Raw genomic sequence first — 21,917 nt, 5'->3', positions numbered from 1 at the left:
AAAATGGGGAATTTCAGTGAAAAAATGGGAATTTCAGTGAAACAATGGGATATAATGGGTTAAAAATGGGGTTGAAGTGGGAAATAAAGGGTTAAAAATGGGATAGAAAGGGTTAAAAGTGGGAAGGAAAGGGTTAAAATGGGAAAGGAAGGGTTAAAATGGGAAAGGAAGGGTTAAATATGGGTTAATATGGATATGAAAGGGTTAAAATGGGAAATTTGGGTGAAAAATGGGATAGAAAGGGTCAAAAGTGGGAAAGAAAGGGTTAAAATGGGTTAATATGGACAGGAAAGGGTTAAAATGGGGTATTTGGGGAGAAAATGGGAAATTTGGGGGAGAAAATGGGAATTTCAGTGAAAAAAATGGGGAAATTGGGGGGGGAAATGGGAAAGAAAGGGTTAAAAGTGGGATCCATGGGGTCCAAGGTCATCTGGGGCCCACCAGGGACAGACGGACACTGCCCCGGGATGGACACGCCATGGACAGACAGACGGACACTGACCGACGGACACTGCCCCACCATGGATACCACGAACCCCAGAAGACCCCAGCAATGACCACGGGGACCCCAAAAACCACAGAGACCCCAAAACTGGCCATGGAGACCCCAAAATTCCACCTGGAGACCCCAAAATTCCACCTAGAGACCCCAAAATTCATCATGGAGACCCCAAGAGTGACCACAGAGACCCCAAAATTGCCCCTGGAGACCCAAAATTACACCTGGAGACCCAAAAATTGGTCATGGAGACCCCAAAATTCCACCTGGAGACCCCAAAATTGGTCATGGAGACCCCAAAACTGGCCATGGAGACCCCAAAATTCCACCTGGAGACCCCAAAATTCCACCTGAAGACCCCAAAATTGACCCTGGAGACCCCAAAATTCCACCTGGAGACCCCAAAATTCCACCTGGAGACCCCAAAATTGCCCCTGGAGACCCCAAAATTCATCATGGAGACCCCAAAATTGGTCATGGAGACCCCAAATTTGGTCATGGAGACCTCAAAATTGCCCCTGGAGACCCAAAATTGTTCAAGTCCCCAAAATCAACCCTGGAGACCCCAAAATTGACCCTGGAGACCCCAAAATTCCACCTGGAGACCCCAAATTTGGTCATGGAGACCCCAAAATTTGTCATGGAGACCCCGAGAGTGACCACAGAGATCCAAAATTGCCCCTGGAGACCCCAAATTGTTCAAGTCCCCAAAATCAGCCCTGGAGACCCCAAAATTCATCATGGAGACCCCAAAATTGGTCATGGAGACCCCAAGAGTGACCACGGGGACCCCAAAATTACACCTGGAGACCCCAAAATTTCACCTGGAGACCCCAAAATTGGTCATGGAGACCCCAAAATTGACCCTGGAGACCCAAAATTGTTCAAGTCCCCAAAATCAACCCTGGAGACCCCAAAATTGGCTGTGGAGACCCCAAAATTCCACCTGGAGACACCAACCATGATCATGGAGACCCCCAAGGACCACCGGGACCCCCAACAGCCATGGAGACCCCAAAATTGGCTACACAGACCCCAAAATTGGTCATGGAGATTCCAAAATTCCACCTGGAGACTCCAAAATAAGCCCTGGAGACCCCAAAATTCATCATGGAAACCCCAAAATTGGTTGAGAACCCAAAACTGACCCTGGAGACTCCAAAATTCCACCTGGAGACCCCAAGATTTGCCATGGAGACCCCAAGAGTGACCACAGAGACCCCAAAATTAACCCTGGAGACCCCAAATTGACCATGGAGACCCTAAAATTGGTTGAGACCCCAAATTTGGTCATGGAGACCCCAAAACTGGTCATGGAGACCCCAAAATTCCACCTGGAGACCCCAAAATTGGTCATGGAGACCCCGAGAGTGACCACAGAGATCCAAAATTGCCCCTGGAGACCCCAAAATTGCCCCTGGAGACCCCAAAATTGTTCAAATCCCCAAAATCAGCCCTGGAGACCCCAAAATTCATCATGGAGACCCCAAAATTCCACCTGGAGACCCCAAGAGTGACCACAGAGACCCCAAAATTAACCCTGGAGACCCAAAATTGACCATGGAGACCCTAAAATTGGTTGAGACCCCAAAACTGGTCATGGAGACCCCAAAATTCCACCTGGAGACCCCAAAATTGGTCATGGAGACCCCGAGAGTGACCACAGAGATCCAAAATTGCCCCTGGAGACCCCAAAATTGCCCCTGGAGACCCCAAAATTGTTCAAATCCCCAAAATCAGCCCTGGAGACCCCAAAATTCATCATGGAGACCCCAAAATTGACCCTGGAGACCCCGGAGACCCCAAAATTCCACCTGGAGACCCCAAGAGTGACCACAGAGACCCCAAAATTAACCCTGGAGACCCCAAAATTGGCCATGGAGACCCTAAAATTGGTTGAGACCCCAAAATTGGTCATGGAGACCCCAAAATTCCACCTGGAGACCCTAAAATTCCACCTGGAAAACCCAAAACCGCCCCTGGAGACCCCAGGAGTGACCACGGGGACCCCCCGAGGGCCCCCAAACCCCGGCCCAGGGCCCCGCGGGTGGGGGAGGGGCACATTCCAGGGGTGGGGGAGGGGCGGGGCCACGCCCACAGCGGGGTGGGGGAGGGGACGGGCCCCGCACCTGCCCCACCCCCACCCGCGTGGGAAAGGGCCATGCCCAGGGGACACCTGGGGACACCTGGGACTGGCACCCATGGGACCCTCACCTGTCCATGGCACCCATGGGACCCTCACCTGTCCTGTGGGACCCTCATCCGTGCTGTGGCACCCATGGGACCCTCACCTGTCCCTGGCACCCATGGGACCCTCACCTGTCCCACAGCACCCATGGGACCCTCACCTGTCCCACAGCACCCATGGGACCCTCACCTGTCCATGGCACCCATGGGACCCTCACCTGTCCCTCAGCACCCATGGGACCCTCACCTGTGCTGTGGGACCCTCACCTGTCCCTGGCACCCATGGGACCCTCACCTGTCCCTCAGCACCCATGGGACCCTCACCTGTCCCACAGCACCCATGGGACCCTCACCTGTCCATGGCACCCATGGGACCCTCACCTGTCCCTCAGCACCCATGGGACCCTCACCTGTCCCACAGCACCCATGGGACCCTCACCTGTCCATGGCACCCATGGGACCCTCACCTGTCCCTCAGCACCCATGGGACCCTCACCTGTCCCACAGCACCCATGGGACCCTCACCTGTCCATGGCACCCATGGGACCCTCACCTGTCCCACGGCACCCATGGGACCCTCACCTGTCCCACAGCACCCATGGGACCCTCACCTGTGCTGTGGCACCCATGGGACCCTCACCTGTCCCTCAGCACCCATGGGACACTCACCTGTCCTGTGGCACCCATGGGACCCTCACCTGTCCATGGCACCCATGGGACCCTCACCTGTCCTGTGGCACCCATGGGACCTTCACCTGTCCTGTGGGACCCTCACCTGTCCCTGGCACCCGTGGGACCCTCACCTGTCCCTCCCCCGCCCCCCCAGGTGTGAATCGCTCCCTCCCCTCCCCCACTGCCCCTCCCCCTGCCCCTCCCCCCCCGGCCAAAGGGCGTTTGGGGGGGGCGGGGGGGGGACTTTGACCCCTGGGAGGGACCGGGGGGGTCCCTAAATCACCTGGGGATCCCAAAATTCACCTGAGGGGGTCCCCAAAATAATTGGGAGGGGTCCCAAAAATACCTGGGGGGGGTCCCAAAGCATCTGGGGGGTCCCTAAATCACCTGGGGGGTCCCAAAATTCACCTGGGGGGTCCCAAAAATTCACCTGGGGGGGTCCCTAAAACACCTGGGGGGGGGGGGTCACTTTTGGGGGTCCTAAATCACCTGGAGGGTCCCAAAATTCACCTGGGGGGTCCCTAAAACACCTGGAGGGGGTTCCCCAAAATACCTGGGGGGGGTCCCAAAATTCACCTGGGGGGGGGGTCCCAAAATACTTGGGAGGGGTCCCCAAAACACCTGGGGGGGTCACGGGGGGGTCCAAAAATACCTGGGGGGGTCCCAAATTCACCTGGGGGGTCCCAAAATTTTTGGCAGGGGTCCCCAAAGCACCTGGGGGGGGTCCCTGTTTTGGCGGGGGTCCCCAATTCCCCTCCCCGCCCCCCCCCCCAACCGAGCACCGCAGGGGGCGGGGCTTAAAGAGGGGGGTCCCGCCCTGTGACGTCACAGCGCGACGTCACAGCCCCCCCCCCCCCCAGACTGCAACAAAAGCGGGCGGGGGGAGGGGGGGGAACCCCGGGATTGGGGACCCCCCCCCCCAAAATATTAACCGGGGACCCCTCCCTAAAATATAAACCAGGGACCCCTCCCCAAAATATAAACCGGGGACCCCTCCCCAAAATCTTAACCGGGGACCCCTCCCCAAATATTAACTGAGGACCCCTCCCCAAAATATCACCGGGACCCCCCCCCCCAAAAAATATAAACCAGGGACCCCTCCCCAAATATAAACCGGAGACCCCTCCCCAAAATCATCAGCGGGACCTCTCCCCCAAATATTAACCGAGGACCCCTCCTCAAAATCATTACCAGGACCCCTCCCCACATATTAACGGGGACCGCCCCCAAAATCCTCACCGGGACCCCCCCCCCCCCCAAATCAGCACCGGGGACCCCTCCCCAAAATATTAACGGGGACCCCTCCCCCAAATATTAACCGGGACCCCTCCCCAAAATATTAACCGGGACCCCTCCCCAAATTCAATCTCGCCCCGCCCCCCCTCGAGCGCAGCCCGCCGGGACCGGGACCGGGACCGGGACCCCCCCCACGGGACCGGGACCCCCCCCCCAGTACCGGAACCTCCCCTCCGGTACCACCGGGACCCCTCCCCACTCCCGGACTCGGTACCAGAGACCCCCATTGGGTACCGGGACCCCTCCCCAGTGCCGGAACCTCCCCTCCGGTACCACCGGGACCCCTCCGGTACCACCGGGACCCCTCCCCAGTACCGGTGTCGGTACCAGCCCCCTCCCCATTCATCACCAGAACCTCTCCGGTACCACCGGGACCCCTCCCCAGTACCGGACTCGGTACCGGGGACCCCTCCCCACTCTCGGTGTCGGTACCAGCCCCCTCCCCATTCATCACCGGGACCTCTCCGGTACCACCGGGACGCCTCCCCAGTGCCGGAACCTCCCCTCCCGGTACCACCGGGACCTCTCCGGTACCACCGGGACCCCTCCCCACTCTCGGTGTCGGTACCAGCCCCCTCCCCATTCATCACCGGGACCCCTCCGGTACCACCGGGACCCCTCCCCACTCCCGGTGTCGGTATTAGTCCCCTCCCCATTCGGTACCGGGACCCCTCCGGTACCACCGGGACCCCTCCGGTACCACCGGGCGCCCTCCCCGGTACCCACAACCTCCCCCCACCCCCTCCGGGCCATCCCCGGCTCCCGTCCCCGGTCCCCGCCCGCTCCTACCGGCGCCGCCGTAGCCGGTGGCGATGGCCCAGGCCAGGCTGGCGGCGCTGCGAGCCCGAGCCCCGTCGTACTGGTCCAGCGGGCGGATCTCGGGCACCAGGAACCCCCGGCGCATGGCGGCGGCGGCGGCCGGAGGAGCCGCCACCATCGCGGGGCCACCGCCGGGGCCACCGGGGCCACCGCGGCCACCGGCGCCGCTTCGGCCGCGCTCGGAGCGGCTTCGGCCGCGCTCGGGAAGGCTTCGGGTGCGCTCGGAGGGGCTTCGGGTGGGCTCGGGGAGGATTCGGGTGGGTTCGGCCGCCTCAGAAAAGCCTCGGGTGGGTTCGGATGGATTCGGCGGCTTCGGGTGGGTTCGGGAAGGCTTCGGGTGGGTTCGGCCCCCTCAGAAAGCTTCGGGTGGGTTCGGAGAGGCTCGAAAAGGCTTCGGCCGGGTTCGGCCTCTTCGGGTGGGCTCGGAAAAGCCTCGGGTGGGTTCGGCCGCCTCAGAAAGGCTTCGGGTGGGTTCGGGGAGGCTTCGGCTGGGTTCGGCGGCTTCGGGTGGGCTCGGAAAGGCTCGGAGAGGATTCGGGTGGGTTCGGCCGCCTCAGAAAAGCCTCGGGTGGGTTCGGCCGCCGCGGGAAGGCTTCGTGTGGGCTCGGCGGCTTCGGGTGGGCTCGGAGAGGCTTCGGGTGGGCTCGGAGAGGCTTCGGCCCGGTTCGGGTGGGTTTCGGGGGCGGTTCGGGGGGGTTCGGGCGGTTCCGGGCGGTTCCGGGCGAGCGCCAGGTGCGGGGAGGGGGGGGGGGGCGGGGAGGGGGCGGGGCGCACCTGCGGTCACGTGATGGGGAGCGGGGCTGGAGGCCACGCCCCCTCCCCCGGCTCGCGGGGAAAGGGGCGGGGCCGGGAGGGAGGGGGACACTGGGAGCACTGGGAGCACTGGGAGCGTCCCCGTGTCCCCACCGTGTCCCCCTGTCCCTGTCAGTGTCACCCTGTCCGTGTCCGGTGTCCTCCTGTCCGTGTCCGGTGTCCCCCTGTCCGTGTCCCTCTGTCCCTGTCCGTGTCCATTGTCCCCATGTCCCCGTGTCCGTGTCCCTGTTGGTGTCCCCGTGTCCCCACGGTGTCCCCCTGTCCGTGTCCGGTGTCCCCATGTCCCTGTCGGTGTCCCCATGTTCATGTCCCCGTGTCCGGTGTCCCCCTGTCCATTCCATTGTCCCCGTGTCCCCATGTCCCCGTGTCCCCATGTCCCCGTGTCCCCATGTCCCTGTCAGTGTCCCCATGTCCCCGTGTCCCCATGTCCCTGTGTCCCCATGTCCCCGTGTCCCCGTGTCCCTGTCAGTGTCCCCATGTCCGTGTCCCCGTCCGTGTCCCCCTGTCCATTCCATGGTCCCCCTGTCTGTGTCAATGCCCCTGTCATTGTCCCCATCTCCATTTCGTTGTCCCCATGTTCACTGTCCCCGTGTCTGTGTCCCTTGTCCCCACGTCTGTGCTGGTGTCCCCGTGTCCCCATGTCCCCCTGTCCATGTCAGTGTCCTCCCCCTCGTCCCCCTGTCCCTGTCAGTGTCCCCCTGTCCGTGTCCGGTGTCCCCTGGGTCCCTTTCTGTGTCCCTTCTGTTCCCGTGTCCCCATGTCCCTGTGTCTGGTGTCCCCATGTGCCTGGCAGTGTCCCCGTGTCTGTGTCTGGTGTCCCTGTCACTGTCCCCATGTCCCCGTGTCCGGTGTCCCTGTCCCTGTGTCCGTGTCCGGTGTCCCTGTCCCCGTGTCAGTGTCTGTGTCTGGTGTCCCTGTCGCTGTCCCCATGTCCGTGTCTGGTGTCCCTGTTGCTGTCCCCGTGTCCCCGTGTCCGGTGTCCCCGTGTCCCCATGTCCGTGTCCGGTGTCCCTGTCGCTGTCCCCGTGTCCGTGTCTGTGTCTGGTGTCCCTGTGTCCCCGTGTCCCCATGTCTGTGTCTGGTGTCCCTGTCACTGTCCCCGTGTCCGTGTCTGTGTCCGGTGTCCCCATCGCTGTCCCCGTGTCCCCGTGTCCGGTGTCCCCCGGCCCCTCCCCGTGTCCTATTTTCCGCCGTGGCCATGGCAACGCGGGGACAGACACGGGGACACGGGGGGGGCAGGGATGGGGACAGACACGGGACACGGGGGGGACACGGGGGGACAGACAGGGGACACGGGGGGGACACGGTGGGGACAGGGATGGGGACAGACACGGGACACGGGGGGGACAGGGATGGGGACAGAGATGGGACATGGGGGGGACACTGAGGGGACAGACACGGGACATGGGGGGGACACTGAGGGGACAGACACGGGACACGGGGGGGACACGGGGGGGACAGGGATGGGGACAGACATGGGACACGGGGGGGACAGGGATGGGGACACTGAGGGGGGAACAGGGATGGGGACAGGGGACAGACACGGATGGGGACAGACACAGGACATGGAACAGACAGGGATGGGGACACTGCGGGGACAGACACGGGGACACTGCGGGGACAGACACGGGGACACTGAGGGGACAGGGACGAGGACACTGAGGGGACAGGGATGGGGACGACATGGGGACACAGCAGGGGACACAGTGGGGACAGGAGGGATGGGGACACTGAGGGGACAGACATGGGACATGGGGACAGGGATGGGACAGGGACAGGGATGGGGATGGGGACAGACACGGGGACACTGAGGGGACAGACATGGGACATGGGGACACGGGGGGGACAGGGATGGACAGGGATGGGACAGGGACAGGGATGGGGACACTGAGGGGACATGGCAGGGACAGGGATGGGGACAAGGGACACAATGAGAGATGAGGGACAGGCAGTGACAGGGACAGGAGGGACAGGGACACTGAGGGGACATGGGGACATGGCAGGGACAGGGATGGGGACAAGGGACACAATGAGAGATGAGGGACAGGCAGTGACAGGGACAGGAGGGACAGGGACACTGAGGGGACATGGGGACATGGCAGGGACAGGGATGGGGACAAGGGACACAATGAGAGATGAGGGACAGGCAGTGACAGGGACAGGAGGGACGGGGACACTGAGGGGACATGGCAGGGACAGGGATGGGGACAAGGGACACACGGAGGGGACACTGAGGGGACATGGGGACATGGCAGGGACAGGGATGGGGACAAGGGACACACAGAGGGGACACTGGAAGGGACCTGGAGGGGACTTGGGGACACAAAAGGGACAAGGAGGGAATGAGGGGACATGGAGGGGATTTGGGGACATGGGCTAGGGACACGGAGAGGGCACAGAAAAGGCCCTGGAGAGGACCTGGGGACACCAAAGGGACAGGAAAGGGACACCGAGGGTGGCACCGCGGGGACCTGGGGACACCAGAGGGACAGGAAAGGGACACCGAGGTGGCACCGCGGGGACCTGGGGACACCAGAGGGACACGGAGGGGACACGGGGACATGGAGGTGACACAGGGTGGGGACACAGAAAGGGACCTGGAGGGGACACAGGGGGGATTTGGGGACACCGAGGTGGCACCGCGGGGGTTTGGGGACACCAAAGGGACACGGAGGGGACATGGAGGGGGCACGGGGACATGGAGGGGACACGATGGTGACATGGAGGGGACTTGGGGACACAATGGGGACATGGAGGGGACACTGGAAGGGACTTGGGGACAGGGAGGGGACACGATGGTGACACGGAGGGGACTTGGGGACATGGAGGTGACACAGGGTGGGGACACGGGGCGGGGGGGATTTGGGGACACCGAGGGTGGCACCGCAGGGATTTGGGGACCTCGCGGGGATTTGGGGACACCAAAGGGATTTGGGGACACCAAAGGGGATTTGGGGACACCAAAGGGATTTGGGGACACCAAAGGGGATTTGGGGACACCAAAGGGATTTGGGGACACCAAAGGGGATTTGGGGACCCCGAGGGGATTTGGGGACACCAAAGGGATTTGGGGACACCGCGGGGATTTGGGGACACCGCGGGGATTTGGGGACCCCGCGGGGATTTGGGGACACCAAAGGGATTTGGGGACACCGCGGGGATTTGGGGACACCAAAGGGATTTGGGGACCCCGAGAGTGGCACCGCGGGGATTTGGGGACACCAAAGGGGATTTGGGGACCTCGCGGGGATTTGGGGACACCAAAGGGGATTTGGGGACACCAAAGGGATTTGGGGACACCGCGGGGATTTGGGGACCCCGCGGGGATTTGGGGACACCAAAGGGGATTTGGGGACACCAAAGGGATTTGGGGACACCAAAGGGATTTGGGGACACCGCGGGGATTTGGGGACACCAAAGGGATTTGGGGACCTCGCGGGCGCCGCCCCCGCGGGGGTGGGGGAGGGGCGCGCGCGGGCTCTGCCCCTCCCCCCTCCCCAGCCCGGCCGGTCCAACTGGTTCAACTGGGAGTGGGGGAGGGGCGGGCCGGGCACGGCCGGGACGGGGATTTGGGGAGGGTGGGGGAGGGGCAGCGCGGGGTCCCCCCCGCCCCTCCCCCCCCCCGTTAATCCGCGGCCGCCGGGGCCCCGTAAGAGGCTTAGAGAGGGGGAGGGGAGGGGGGGGGGGGAGGCTCCCAAATTCCCCGCGCGCCCCTCCCCCCACCCCAATGCTCGGCCCATCCCCCACCCCCCCCCCAAAAATTTCTCACCCATCCCCCACCCCCCCCAAATTTCCACCCAGAACCCCCCAAAAAAAGCCCCTCCCCCGCAAAATTCCCATCCCCCACCCCAAACTCCCACCCCTCCCCCACCCCAAAAAAAGCCCCTCCCACCAAATCCCCTCCCCCACCCCCCAGAACCCCAAATCCCCCGCGCCCCTCCCCCACAATTCCCGCCCCTCCCCCCTTTCCGTCTCACCCCCATTTATTCGGGGCCGGCCCCGCCAGATGTTTTATTTTGGGGGATGGGGGGGAGGGGGAAGGGTCCCAATCCAGATGTTGGGGGGCGGGGCCTTGCCCAGATGTTTTTTTGGGGGGGGGGGGTCTCTCCCCTCCCCACCCCCAGCTGAGCGAGGCCCCCTCCAGATGTTGGGGGGCGCCAACCCCGGCTGGGGGTCCCCATTCCAGATGTTGGGGGTCCCCACCAGGACCCTCCCAATGTTGGGGTCCCCATCCAGATGTTGGGGTCTCCCCGCGCATTTCAAGGCCCCCATTCCAGATGTTGGGGTCCCATTCCCTGACCTTGGGGTCCCCGTCCAGATGTTGGGGTCCCATCACTCTTGACCTTTGGGGGGGGTCCCGCCCAGATGTTGGGGGCCCTCATCCAGATGTTGGGGTCTCATTCCCTGACCTTGGGGTCCCCGTCCAGATGTTGGGGGTCCCAGCACCCCCCCGGGGGTCCCAATTCCAGATGTTGAGGGCGTCGCCCAAATTTCAGCGTCCCCGTTCCAGATGTTGGGGTCCCTTCCGGATGTTGGGGTCCCCGTTCCAGATGTTGGGGTCTCCCCCCAAATTTCAGGGTCCCCATTCCAGATGTTGGGGTCCCACCCCCCCCCATCCCAGATGTTGGGACCCCCACCCAAACCCCGCCCTTCCCCCGCCCCCCCAATCCTGGGCGTGGCTAGGAGCCCTCCTCGGCCCCGCCCCCGAGGAACTCGCCAATCAGCTTGGCCAGGGGGCGGGGCCGCTCCTCGGGCAGCCAATGGGAGGCGCCGGGCAGGAGGCGGAGGCGGGCGGAGGGGCGGAGCCAGCGCAGGTGGGCGGGGCCCAGGCGCGGGTCCAGGAAGGCGTCGCGGGAGCCCCAGAGCAGCAGCGTGGGGGGAGGGGGCGGCTCGCGCGGGATGGGCGTGTCCCTGCACCGGGGGGGAGGGGACAGCGTCAGGGACACTGAGGGGACACCCTGGGGACACCCTGGGGACACCCTGGGGGACATGGGGGACACCCTGGGGGCACAGACAGGGACACCCTGGGGGACATGGGGACACCTTGGGGACACCCTGGGGACACCCTGGGGACACCTTGGGGACACCCTGGGGACACCTTGGGGAAACCTTGGGGACACCCTGGGGGACATGGGGACACCTTGGGGACACCCTGGGGACACCCTGGGGACACCTTGGGGACACCCTGGGGACACCTTGGGGACACCTGGGGGACACCTTGGGGAAACCTTGGGGACACCCTGGGGACACCCTGGGGACACCTTGGGGACACCCTGGGGACACCTTGGGGAAACCTTGGGGACACCCTGGGGGACATGGGGACACCTTGGGGACACCCTGGGGACACCCTGGGGACACCTTGGGGACACCCTGGGGACACCTTGGGGACACCTGGGGGACACCTTGGGGAAACCTTGGGGACACCCTGGGGACACCTTGGGGAAACCTTGGGGACACCCTGGGGGACATGGGGACACCTTGGGGACACCCTGGGGACACCCTGGGGACACCTTGGGGACACCCTGGGGACACCTTGGGGACACCTGGGGGACACCTTGGGGAAACCTTGGGGACACCCTGGGGACACCCTGGGGACACCTTGGGGACACAGACAGGGACAGCTGGGGACATGGGGACACCCTGGGGTCATGGGGGACACAGACAGGGACACCGGGGGACACCCTGAGGACATGGGGGACACCCTGGGGACATGGGGACACCTGGGGGACACCTGGGGGACACCTGGGGGACACCCTGGGGACATGGGGACACCTTGGGGACACCCTGGGGACACCCTGGGGGACATGGGGACACCTTGGGGACACCCTGGGGACACCCTGGGGGACATGGGGACACCTTGGGGACACCCTGGGGACACCCTGGGGACACCCTGGGGACACCTTGGGGACACCTGGGGGACACCTTGGGGACACCTTGGGGACACCTTGGGGACACCCTGGGGACACCCTGGGGACACAGACAGGGACAGCTGGGGACATGGGGACACCCTGGGGTCATGGGGGACACAGACAGGGACACCGGGGGACACCCTGAGGACATGGGGGACACCCTGGGGACAAGGGGGGGACACCCTGGGGACAAGGGGGGGACACCCTGAGGACATGGGGACAATGGGGGGAGGGGGCGGCTCGCGCGGGATGGGCGTGTCCCTGCACGGGGGGGGAGGGGTCACGGTCAGGGACACCCTGGGGACACCTTGGGGGCACAGACAGTGACACATGGGGACACCTTGGGGACACCCTGGGGGACACAGAGAGGGACATGGGGACACCCTGGGGACATGGGGACAATGGGGGGAGGGGGCGGCTCCTGAGGGATGGGCGTGTCCCTGCGGGGGGGAGGGGAGAGCGTCAGGGACGGGGGGGACACCTGGGGACATGGGACACCCTGGGGACACCTTGGGGACAAGGTGGGGACACCCTGGGGACACCGTCAGGGACACCTGGGGACACAGAGAGGGACAGCTGGGGACACCTTGGGGACACAGGACAGGCGGGACAGGGTCAGGGACACCTGGGGGACAACGCGGGGACACAGACAGGGACACCTGGGGGACATGGGGACACCTTGGGGACAGGGTCAGGGGCACCTGGGGGACACCTTGGGACAATGGGGGGACATGGAGACAGGGTCAGGGACACCTGGGGGACACCTTGGGGACAGGGTCAGGGACACATGGGGACATGGGGGGACACAGACAGGGACACCTGGGGACACCGGGGGGACATGGGGACAGGGTCGGGGACACCTTGGGACAATGGGGGACAGGCGGCTCTCATGGGATGGGCGTGTCCCTGAGGGGGAGGGGACACCGTCAGGGACACCGGGGGACACCTGGGGGACACCCCAAACCCAACTGGGATCACCCAAACCCAACTGGGAACATCCCAAACCCAACTGGGATCACCCAAACCCAACTGGGATCACCCAAACCCAACTGGGAGAACCCAAACCCAACTGGGAACATCCCAAACCCAACTGGGATCACCCAAACCCAACTGGGATCACCCAAAGCCAACTGGGAACATCCCAATCCCAACTGGGAACACCCAATCCCAACTGGGATCACCCAAACCCAACTGGGATCACCCAAACCCAACTGGGACCACCCAAACCCAACTGGGAACATCCCAATCCCAACTGGGAACACCCAATCCCAACTGGGAACACCCAAACCCAACTGGGATCACCCAAACCCAACTGGGATCATCCCAATCCCAACTGGGATCACCCAAACCCAACTGGGATCACCCAAACCCAACTGGGAACACCCAAACCCAACTGGGATCACCCAAACCCAACTGGGAACATTCCAAACCCAACTGGGAACACCCAAACCCAACTGGGATCACCCAAACCCAACTGGGATCACCCAAACCCAACTGGGAACATTCCAAACCCAACTGGGACCACCCAAAACCCAAATGGGATCACCCAAACCCAACTGGGATCACCCAAACCCAACTGGGACCACCCAAAACCCAAATGGGGTCATCCCAAACCCAACCACATGCACCCCAACCCAACTGGAAGAATCCAAATCCAACTGGGACCACCCAAAACCCAACTGGGATCACCCAGTGGGGTCCCACCACCCAACTGGGATCATCCCAAACCCAACTGGACCATCCCAAACCCAACTGGGGCCACCCAGCGGGGTCCCACCACCCAGCTGGGACCCCCCAAGCCCCCCGGGCACCGGAAGAGGTTGCGGTAGTAGTGGATGGGCGGGCTGAGCCCCCCGGGCTGCGAGAGGCTGAACAGGTACGAGTCGAGCTCCTGCTCCGAGAGCCGCCACGCCGGGTCCTGGATGCCCGTCCAGGCGCTGGTCAGGAACGTCCTCACCAGCTGGGGACCCCAAATTGGGGACAAAATGGGGGAAATCGGTGGTGCTGAACCAGCCAAAATTTGGGACAAATTGGTGGTGCTGAACCACCCAAAATTGGGGAAAAAATGGTGGTGCTGAACCACTCGAAATTGGGGAAAATGGTGGTGCTGAACCACCCAAAATTGGGGAAAAATTGGTGGTGCCGAACAATCCGAAGTTGGGGAAAAATTGGTGGTGCTGAACTACCAAAATTGGGGAAAAAATGGTGGTGCTGAACCAGCCGAAATTGGGGAAAAAATGGGGGAAATTGGGGCTGGGGGTGCCAGGAACCTGAAAATTTGGGACAAAATGGGGGAAATGGGTGGTGCTGAACCACCCAAAACTGGGGAAAAAATGGTGGCGCTAAAGCATACAAAATTTGGGGACAAAATGGGGGAAATCGGTGGTGCTGAACCACCCGAAATTGGGGAAAAAATGGTGGTGCTGAACCACCAAAAATTGGGGAAAAAATGGGGAAAATGGGTGGTGCTGAACCACCCAAAATTGGGGACAAAATGTTGGTGCTGAACCAGCCAAAATTGGGGACAAATTGGGGGAAATTGGGGCTGGGGGATGTCGGGAACCCGAAAACTGAGGACAAAATGGGGAAATTGGGGATTGGGGGGTGTTTGGACCCCAAAAATTTGGGACAAAATGGGGAAAATTTGGGCTGGGGGGCACCAGGACCCTGAAAATTTGGGACAAAATGGAGGACATGAGGTCTGGGTGACATCAACCCCCCAAAATTGGGGACAAAATGGGGGTTGGGGGGTGCCAGGACCCCGAAATTTGTAATAAAATGGGAGAAATGATGACAAAATGGAGGACATGGGTGACATCAATCCCCAAAAATTGGGGGCAAACTGGGGGAAATGGGGGCTGGGTGGTGCCACCACTCCCCAGAATTGGGGACAAAGAGGGGGACACGAGGTCTGGGTGGCATCAAGCCCCAAAATTGGGGAGAAAGAGATCTGGGTGTCACCAAGCTCCTGAAAATTGGGGACAAAATGGGGGAAATGATGACAAAATGGAGGACACGAGGTCTGGGTGACATCAAGCCCCGGGGAAATAAGGTTTGGGTGAGAGGGGGACACGAGGTCTAGGTGGTGTCACCACCCCTGAAATTGGGGACAAAGAGGGGGAAATGGGGACTGGGTGGTGTCACCACCCCTGAAATTGGGGACAAAGAGGGGGAAACAAGGTTTGGATGACATCAAGCCCCAAAAATTGGGGACAAAGAGGGAAGACATGAGGTCTGGGTGACATGAAGCCCCAAAAATTGGGGACAAAGAGGGGGAAACAAGGTTTGGATGACATCAACCTCTCAAAAATTGGCGACAGAGAGGGGGACACGAGGTCTAGGTGGTGTCACCACCCCTGAAATTGGGGACAAAGAGGGGGAAACAAGGTTTGGATGACATCAAGCCCCAAAAATTGGGGACAAAGAGGGGGACATGAGGTCTGGGTGACATGAAGCCCCAAAAATTGGGGACAAAGAGGGGGACACGGGGACTGGGTGGGGTCACCACCCCTGAAATTTGGGACAAAGAGGGGGACAAGGCTTTGGGGTTGGGTGTCGCCCCTTTGGGGGTTTCTTGAGGAGCTCCTTGGGGTGGGGGATGGCAGCGAGGGGACAGGAGGGGACAGGGAGGGGACAGAGGGGACAGAGGGGACAGAGGGGACAGAGAGGGGACAGAGGGGACAGAGGGGACAGGAGGGGACAGGGAGGGGACAGAGGGGACAGAGGGGACAGGGAGGGGACAGAGGGGACAGGGAGGGGACAGGGAGGGGACAGCTGACCTGGAAGTCGGCCAGGGACAGCAGCAGCTCGGGCAGCCAGGGCAGCTGGAACAGGAACAGGTAACAGGAACGGAGCAGCTGCGACGGGTGACGGGCTGAGAACGCTGTGACAGCACAGGGACACCGTGGGGACAGGGACACCACCAGTGTCCCCTCGTGTCCCCAATGCCCCCAAAGTCCCCAGTATCCCCAAGGTGTCCCCAATGCCCCAAATGTCCCCAGTGTCCCCAATATCCCTTCGTGTCCCCAACCCCCCCCGTGTCCCTGATGTCCCCAGTGTCCCCAATATGCTGTCATGTCCCCAGTGTCCCCAGTATTGCCAGTGTCCCCAATGTCCCCTCATGTCCCCAGTGTCCCCAATCCCTCCAATGTTCCAAATGTCCCCAATCCCCCTGCTGTCCCCACTGTCCCCAGTGTCCCCATTGTGCCCCATGTCCCCATTATCCCTGATGTCCCCGATGTCCCCAATATCCCTTCATGTCCCCAGTGTCCCCAATCCCCCGTGTCCCCGATGTCCCCAGTATTGCCAGTGTCCCCAATCCTCCCCGTCCCCAGAGTGTCCCAATGCCCCCAATGTCCCCAATGCCCCCACTCCCCCCCAATGTCCCCAGCCCCCCGCTGTCCCCACTGTCCCCGCTGTCCCCAGTCCCCCTCCGTCCCCGGTGTCCCCAGTGTCCCCAGTCCCCCCGGTGTCCCCGCTGTCCCCAGCCCCTCCAGTCCCCCCTGCTGTCCCCGGTGTCCCCAGTGTCCCCAATCCCCCCAGTGTCCCCACTGTCCCCAGTCCCCCCGGTGTCCCTGGTGTCCCCATTGTCCCCAGTCCCTATGCTGTCCCCATTCCCGCTGGTGTCCCCAGTCCCCCCAGTGTCCCCAGTCCCCTTCTGCCCTCAGTATCCCCAATTTCCCCGCTGTCCTTGTTGTCCCCGCTGTCCCCAGTCCCCCCACTGTCTCTGCTGTCCCCAGCCCCCCGGTGTCCCCGGTGTCCCCACTGTCCCCAATCTCCCTGCTGTCCCCAGTCCCCCCAGTGTCCCCAGTCCTCCTGCTGTCCCCAGTGTCCCCAATCCCCCCAGCCTCTCCTGTGTCCCCACTGTCCCCGGTGTCCCCAGTCCCCCCACTGTCCCCAATATCCCCACTGTCCCCAATCCCCCCAGTGTCCCTGGTGTCCCCATTGTCCCCAATCCCCCCCTGTCCCCAATGTCCCCGGTGTCCCCACTGTCCCCAGTCCCCCCGCTGTCCCTGCTGTCCCTATTGTCCCCAGTCCCTATGCTGTCCCCGGTGTTCCCAATCCCCCCAGCCCCTCCTGTGTCCCCGCTGTCCCCAGTTCCCCCAATCCCCCCCGCTGTCCCCACTGTCCCCACTGTCCCCGCTGTCCCCAGTCCCCCCGCTGTCCCCGCTGTCCCCAGTCCCCCCAGTGTCCCCAGTGTCCCCAATCCCCCTGGTGTCCCTAGCCCCCCCGGTGTCCCCGGTGTCCCCAATGTCCCCGCTGTCCCCAGTCCCTCCTGTGTCCCCAGTGTGCCCAGTGTCCCCAATCCCCCCGCTGTCCCCAGTCCCTCCTGTGTCCCCAGTCCCCCTGCTGTCCCCAGCTCCCCGCTGTCCCCGCTGCCCCCAATCCCCCGCACTGTCCCTGGTGTCCCCAGTCCCCCCGCTGTCCCCGCTGTCCCCATTGTCCCCATCGTCCCCAGTGTCCCTGGTGTCCCCAGCCCCCCCGCTGTCCCCGCTGTCCCCGGTGTCCCCAGTCCCCCCGCTGTCCCCAGTGTCCCTGGTGTCCCCAGTCCCCCCGCTGTCCCCGCTGTCCCCGCCGTCCCCAGTGTCCCTGGTGTCCCCAGTCCCCCCGCTGTCCCCGGTGTCCCCACTGTCCCCAGTCCCCCCGGTGTCCCCGCCGTCCCCAGTGTCCCTGGTGTCCCCAGTCCCCCCGCTGTCCCCGCTGTCACCTGCCATCACGCCCCTGTGCGGCGCGTCCATCACCACCAGTTTCTCCACCAGCTGCGGGTGGCTCGATGCCAGCTCCCAGGCCAGCACGCCGCCCCAGTCGTGTCCCACCAGGACGCAGCGCGGCGCGGCCGCCGGTGTCCCCAGGGCCTCGATGACGTCGCGGATGTCCCCGAGCAGCAGCTCCAGCCGGTAGCTGTCCCGGCCCGGCGGCTTCTCCGAGGCGCCGCAGCCGCGCAGGTCCAGGGCCACCACCCGGAACCGGGCGCTCAGCTCGGGCAGCAGGTGACGCCAGCAGAACCTGGGGACATGGGGACACGGGGACACGGGGACACTGAGGAACACCTCAGGATACCGGGACACTGGGGACATTGGGGACACTGGGGACATGGGGACACTGGGACACTGGGGACATGGGGACATTGGGGACACTGGGGGACATGGGGACAGCTGGGGACACTGGGGACACCCCTGGGGACACTGGGGACACTGGGACATGGGGACAGCTGGGGACACCCCTGGGGAACACCTCAGGTTACCGGGACACCGGGGACACTGGGGACACTGGGGACATGGGGGCAGTGGGGACACTGGGGACACCCCTGGGGACACCCCTGGGGACACCAGACACGAGGACATGGGGACAGCTGGGGATATTGGGGACACCTGGGGACACCGGACACTGGGGACACTGGGGACACCCCTGGGGAACACCTCAGGATACTGGGACACTGGGGACATGGGGACACTGGGGACACCCCTGGGGACACCCCTGGGGACACCGGACATGGGGACAGCTGGGGACACTGGGGACACCCCTGGGGACACCCCTGAGGACATCTCTGGGGACACGGGACATGGGGGCACTGGGGACATGGGGACACCCCTTGGGGCACCCCTGGGGACACCCCTGGGGACACCTCAGGATACTGGGACACTGGGGACATTGGGGACATCTAGGGACATGGGGACACTGGGGACACCCCTGGGGACAGCGGGAGACACAGGACACCGGGACACTGGGGACAGCAGGGACACCCTTGGGGACACTGGACATGGGGACACTGAGGATACTGGGGACATTGGGGACACCGGACATGGGGACATGGGGACACTGGGGACACTGGGGACACTGGGGACATAGGGACAACTGGGGACACCGGACATGGGGACACTGGAGACACCCCTGGGGACACCCCTGGGGACACTGGGGATATCTGGGGACAGCTGGGGACACCGGACATGGGGACAGCCGGGACACCTGGGGAAATCTGGGGAATTTTGGGGGACACTGGGGACACCTGGGGACACAGGACATGGGGACACTGGGGACACCTGGGGAAATCTGGGAGCAACTGGGGACACCTCAGGACACTGGGGACAATGGGGACCCTGGGGACACTGGGACATGTGGGGGACACTTGGGAACCCTTGGTGAAATGTGCGGACCCTTGGTGACATTTGGGGACATTGGGGACCCTTGGGGACACCCTTGGGGACACTGACCAGTTCTGGGGGAAGCCGTGGAGCAGCAGCACCAGGGGGGCTCCGGGGGGACCCCGCGTGACGTAATGGAGGCGCAGCCCCGAGCCCTGGGGACACGGGGACACTGAGGGGACACTGAGGGGACACCCAGGGGACACCCAGGGGACACCTCGGGGACACCCCCAAATCAGCCTCTCCCCCCGCAGGGACCCCCCACCCCCCCCCCGGGTCTGTCCCAGGAGTTGTCACCGCTGGGGACGACCCCAAAGCCACCCCGAGGAACCCAAAATTCCCCCAAATTCACCACAAAATTCACCCCAAAATTCACCCAAAAATTCCCCCCAAAATTCCGCTCCAAATTCCCCTAAAAATTCCCCCAAATTCCCCCAAATTCCTCCTAAAATTCACTCCAAAATTCCCCCAAATTCACCCCCAAATTCCTCCAAAATTCCCCCAAATTCCCCCCCAAATTCACCCCAAAATTTCCCCAAATTCACATCAAAATTCCCTCTAAAATTCCCCAAAATCTCTCCCAAAATCCCCCTAAAATTCTCCAAATCCCCCCAATACCCCCAAGACCCCCCAAATCCCCCTAAAATGCCCCAAAAGTCCCCCAAATCTCCCCCAACCCCCCCAAATCCCCTCCAACCCCCCCCCCAAAATCCTCCCAAGACCCCCCAAGCCCCTCCAAATCCCCCCAGCATTCCACAAAATCCCCCCAAACTCCCCCCAAGACCCCCTAAATCCCCCCAAAACTCCCCAACCCCCCCCAAATTCCCCCCAGGACCCCCAAAATCCCCCCCAAAACCCCCCAGGACCCCCAAAATCTCCCCCCAAACCTCGCAAAATCTCCCTCAAACCCCCCCAAAATCCCCCTAAAATCCCCCCAGTACCTCCCTAAAATCCCCTCAAATCCCCCCCAAACCCCCCCAGGACCCCCCAAAATCTCTCCAAGACCCCCCAAATCCCCCCAGTACTCCCCAAAATCTCCCCCAAGCCCCCCCCAAAATCCCCCCAAATGCCCCCCAGGACCCGCAAAATCCCCCCCCAAATCCCCCTAAAATCCCCCCCAAATCCCCCTAAAATGCCCAAAAAATCCCCCAAATCCCCCTAAAATCCCCCCCAAACCCTTCCAGGACCCCCCAAAATCCCCCCAAGACCCCCCCAAATCCCCCCAGTACTCCCCAAAATCCCCCTAAAATGCAAAAAAAAAATCCCCCAAAATCCCCCCAAATCCCCCCCGGGACCCCCAAAATCCCCCCAAATGCCCCCCAGGACCCGCAAAATCCCCCCCAAAAATCCCCCTAAAATTCCCCCCAAACCCCCCCAGGACCCCCCAAACCCCCCCCAGGGACCCCCCAAATCCCCCAGTTCTCCCCAAAATCCCCCTAAAATGCCAAAAAAATCCCCCCAAACCCTTCCAGGACCCCCCAAAATCCCCCCAAGACCCCCCAAATCTCCCCAGTACTCCCCAAAATCCCCCTAAAATGCAAAAAAAAATCCCCCAAAATCCCCCCCAAATCCCCCTAGGACCCCCCAAAATCCCCCCAAGACCCCCCAAAATCCCCCCAAGACCCCCCAAATCCCCCCAACATCCCCCTAAAATGCAAAAAAAATCCCCCAAAATCCCCCCAAACCCTTCCAGGACCCCCCAAACCCCACCAGGACCCCCCAAAATCCCCCCAAGACCCCCCCCAAATCCCCCCAGTACTCCCCAAAATCCCCCTAAAATGCAAAAAAAAATCCCCCAAAATCCCCCCAAATCCCCCCCAGGACCCCCAAAATCCCCCCAAATGCCCCCCAGGACCCGCAAAATCCCCCCCCAAAATCCCCCTAAATCCCCCTAAAATCCCCCCAGTACCTCCCTAAAATTCCCTCAAATCCCCCCCAAACCCTTCCAGGACCCCCCAAACCCCCCCAGGAGCCCCCAAATTCCCCCCAGTACTCCCCAAAATCTCCCCCCCGGGACCCCCAAAATCCCCCCAAATCCCCCCCAGGACCCCCAAAATCCCCCCAAATCCCCCCCAGGACCCGCAAAATCCCCCCCAAATCCCCCTAAAATCCCCCCAAAATCCCCCTAAAATCCCCCAAAATCCCCTCAAACCCCCCCCTGGACCCCCCCGAACCCGCTGACCGGCAGCCGCAGGGTGCGGGTGCTCCCCGAAGGTGCCGTCGGCCAGCCCGGGCGGGGCCGTGTCCCGGCGCTGCCGCCCCAGCGCCGCGCGGGGCCCGCGGCGCAGCAGCAGCGCCGCCCCCCAGAGCCCGAAGGCCACCCCCGAGGCCACCGCGGCCACCGCCAGGCCCCCGCGGGCCAGCAGCGCCCGCAGCGCCAGCAGGGCGCGCGTGGGGGCCAGCAGCAGCGAGAGCAGGCGGCGCGGCATGGCCACACCTGGGGACATGGGGACAAAGGGACAGCTGGGGACAAACGGACATGGGGACAGCTGGGGATAGTGGGGACATGGGGACACGGGGACATGGGGACAGCAGGACACGCGTGGGGGCCAGCAGCAGCGACAGCAGGCGGCGCGGCAT

At 63.0% G+C, this 21,917-nt stretch overlaps 2 protein-coding genes across 2 annotated transcripts in view; both read right to left on the bottom strand.

Moving 5' to 3' along the window:
• Positions 1-5,591, bottom strand: part of LOC135288614 (uncharacterized) — a 24,319-nt gene extending 18,728 nt beyond the window's left edge. Inside the window, exon 1 of the mRNA XM_064401984.1 lies at positions 5,444-5,591. Coding sequence (XP_064258054.1) covers positions 5,444-5,591 — 148 coding nt within the window. The remainder of the gene's footprint in view (positions 1-5,443) is intronic.
• Positions 5,592-10,902: 5,311 nt separating this feature from the next.
• Positions 10,903-21,917, bottom strand: LOC135288613 (epoxide hydrolase 3-like). The gene is made up of 7 exons (XM_064401983.1): positions 21,876-21,917; positions 21,520-21,774; positions 19,407-19,492; positions 17,903-18,201; positions 15,975-16,078; positions 14,007-14,155; positions 10,903-11,197 (listed from the first exon to the last, which is right to left on the bottom strand). Exons 1-7 carry the CDS (start codon positions 21,915-21,917, stop codon positions 10,966-10,968), a joined length of 1,167 nt encoding a protein of 388 aa, XP_064258053.1. The 3' UTR covers positions 10,903-10,965.

The sequence above is a fragment of the Passer domesticus genome, chromosome 34 (assembly GCF_036417665.1).
Source record: "Passer domesticus isolate bPasDom1 chromosome 34, bPasDom1.hap1, whole genome shotgun sequence".
Classification (NCBI taxonomy): Eukaryota; Metazoa; Chordata; class Aves; order Passeriformes; family Passeridae; genus Passer; species Passer domesticus.
This window is presented reverse-complemented; position numbering and strand designations above follow the sequence as displayed.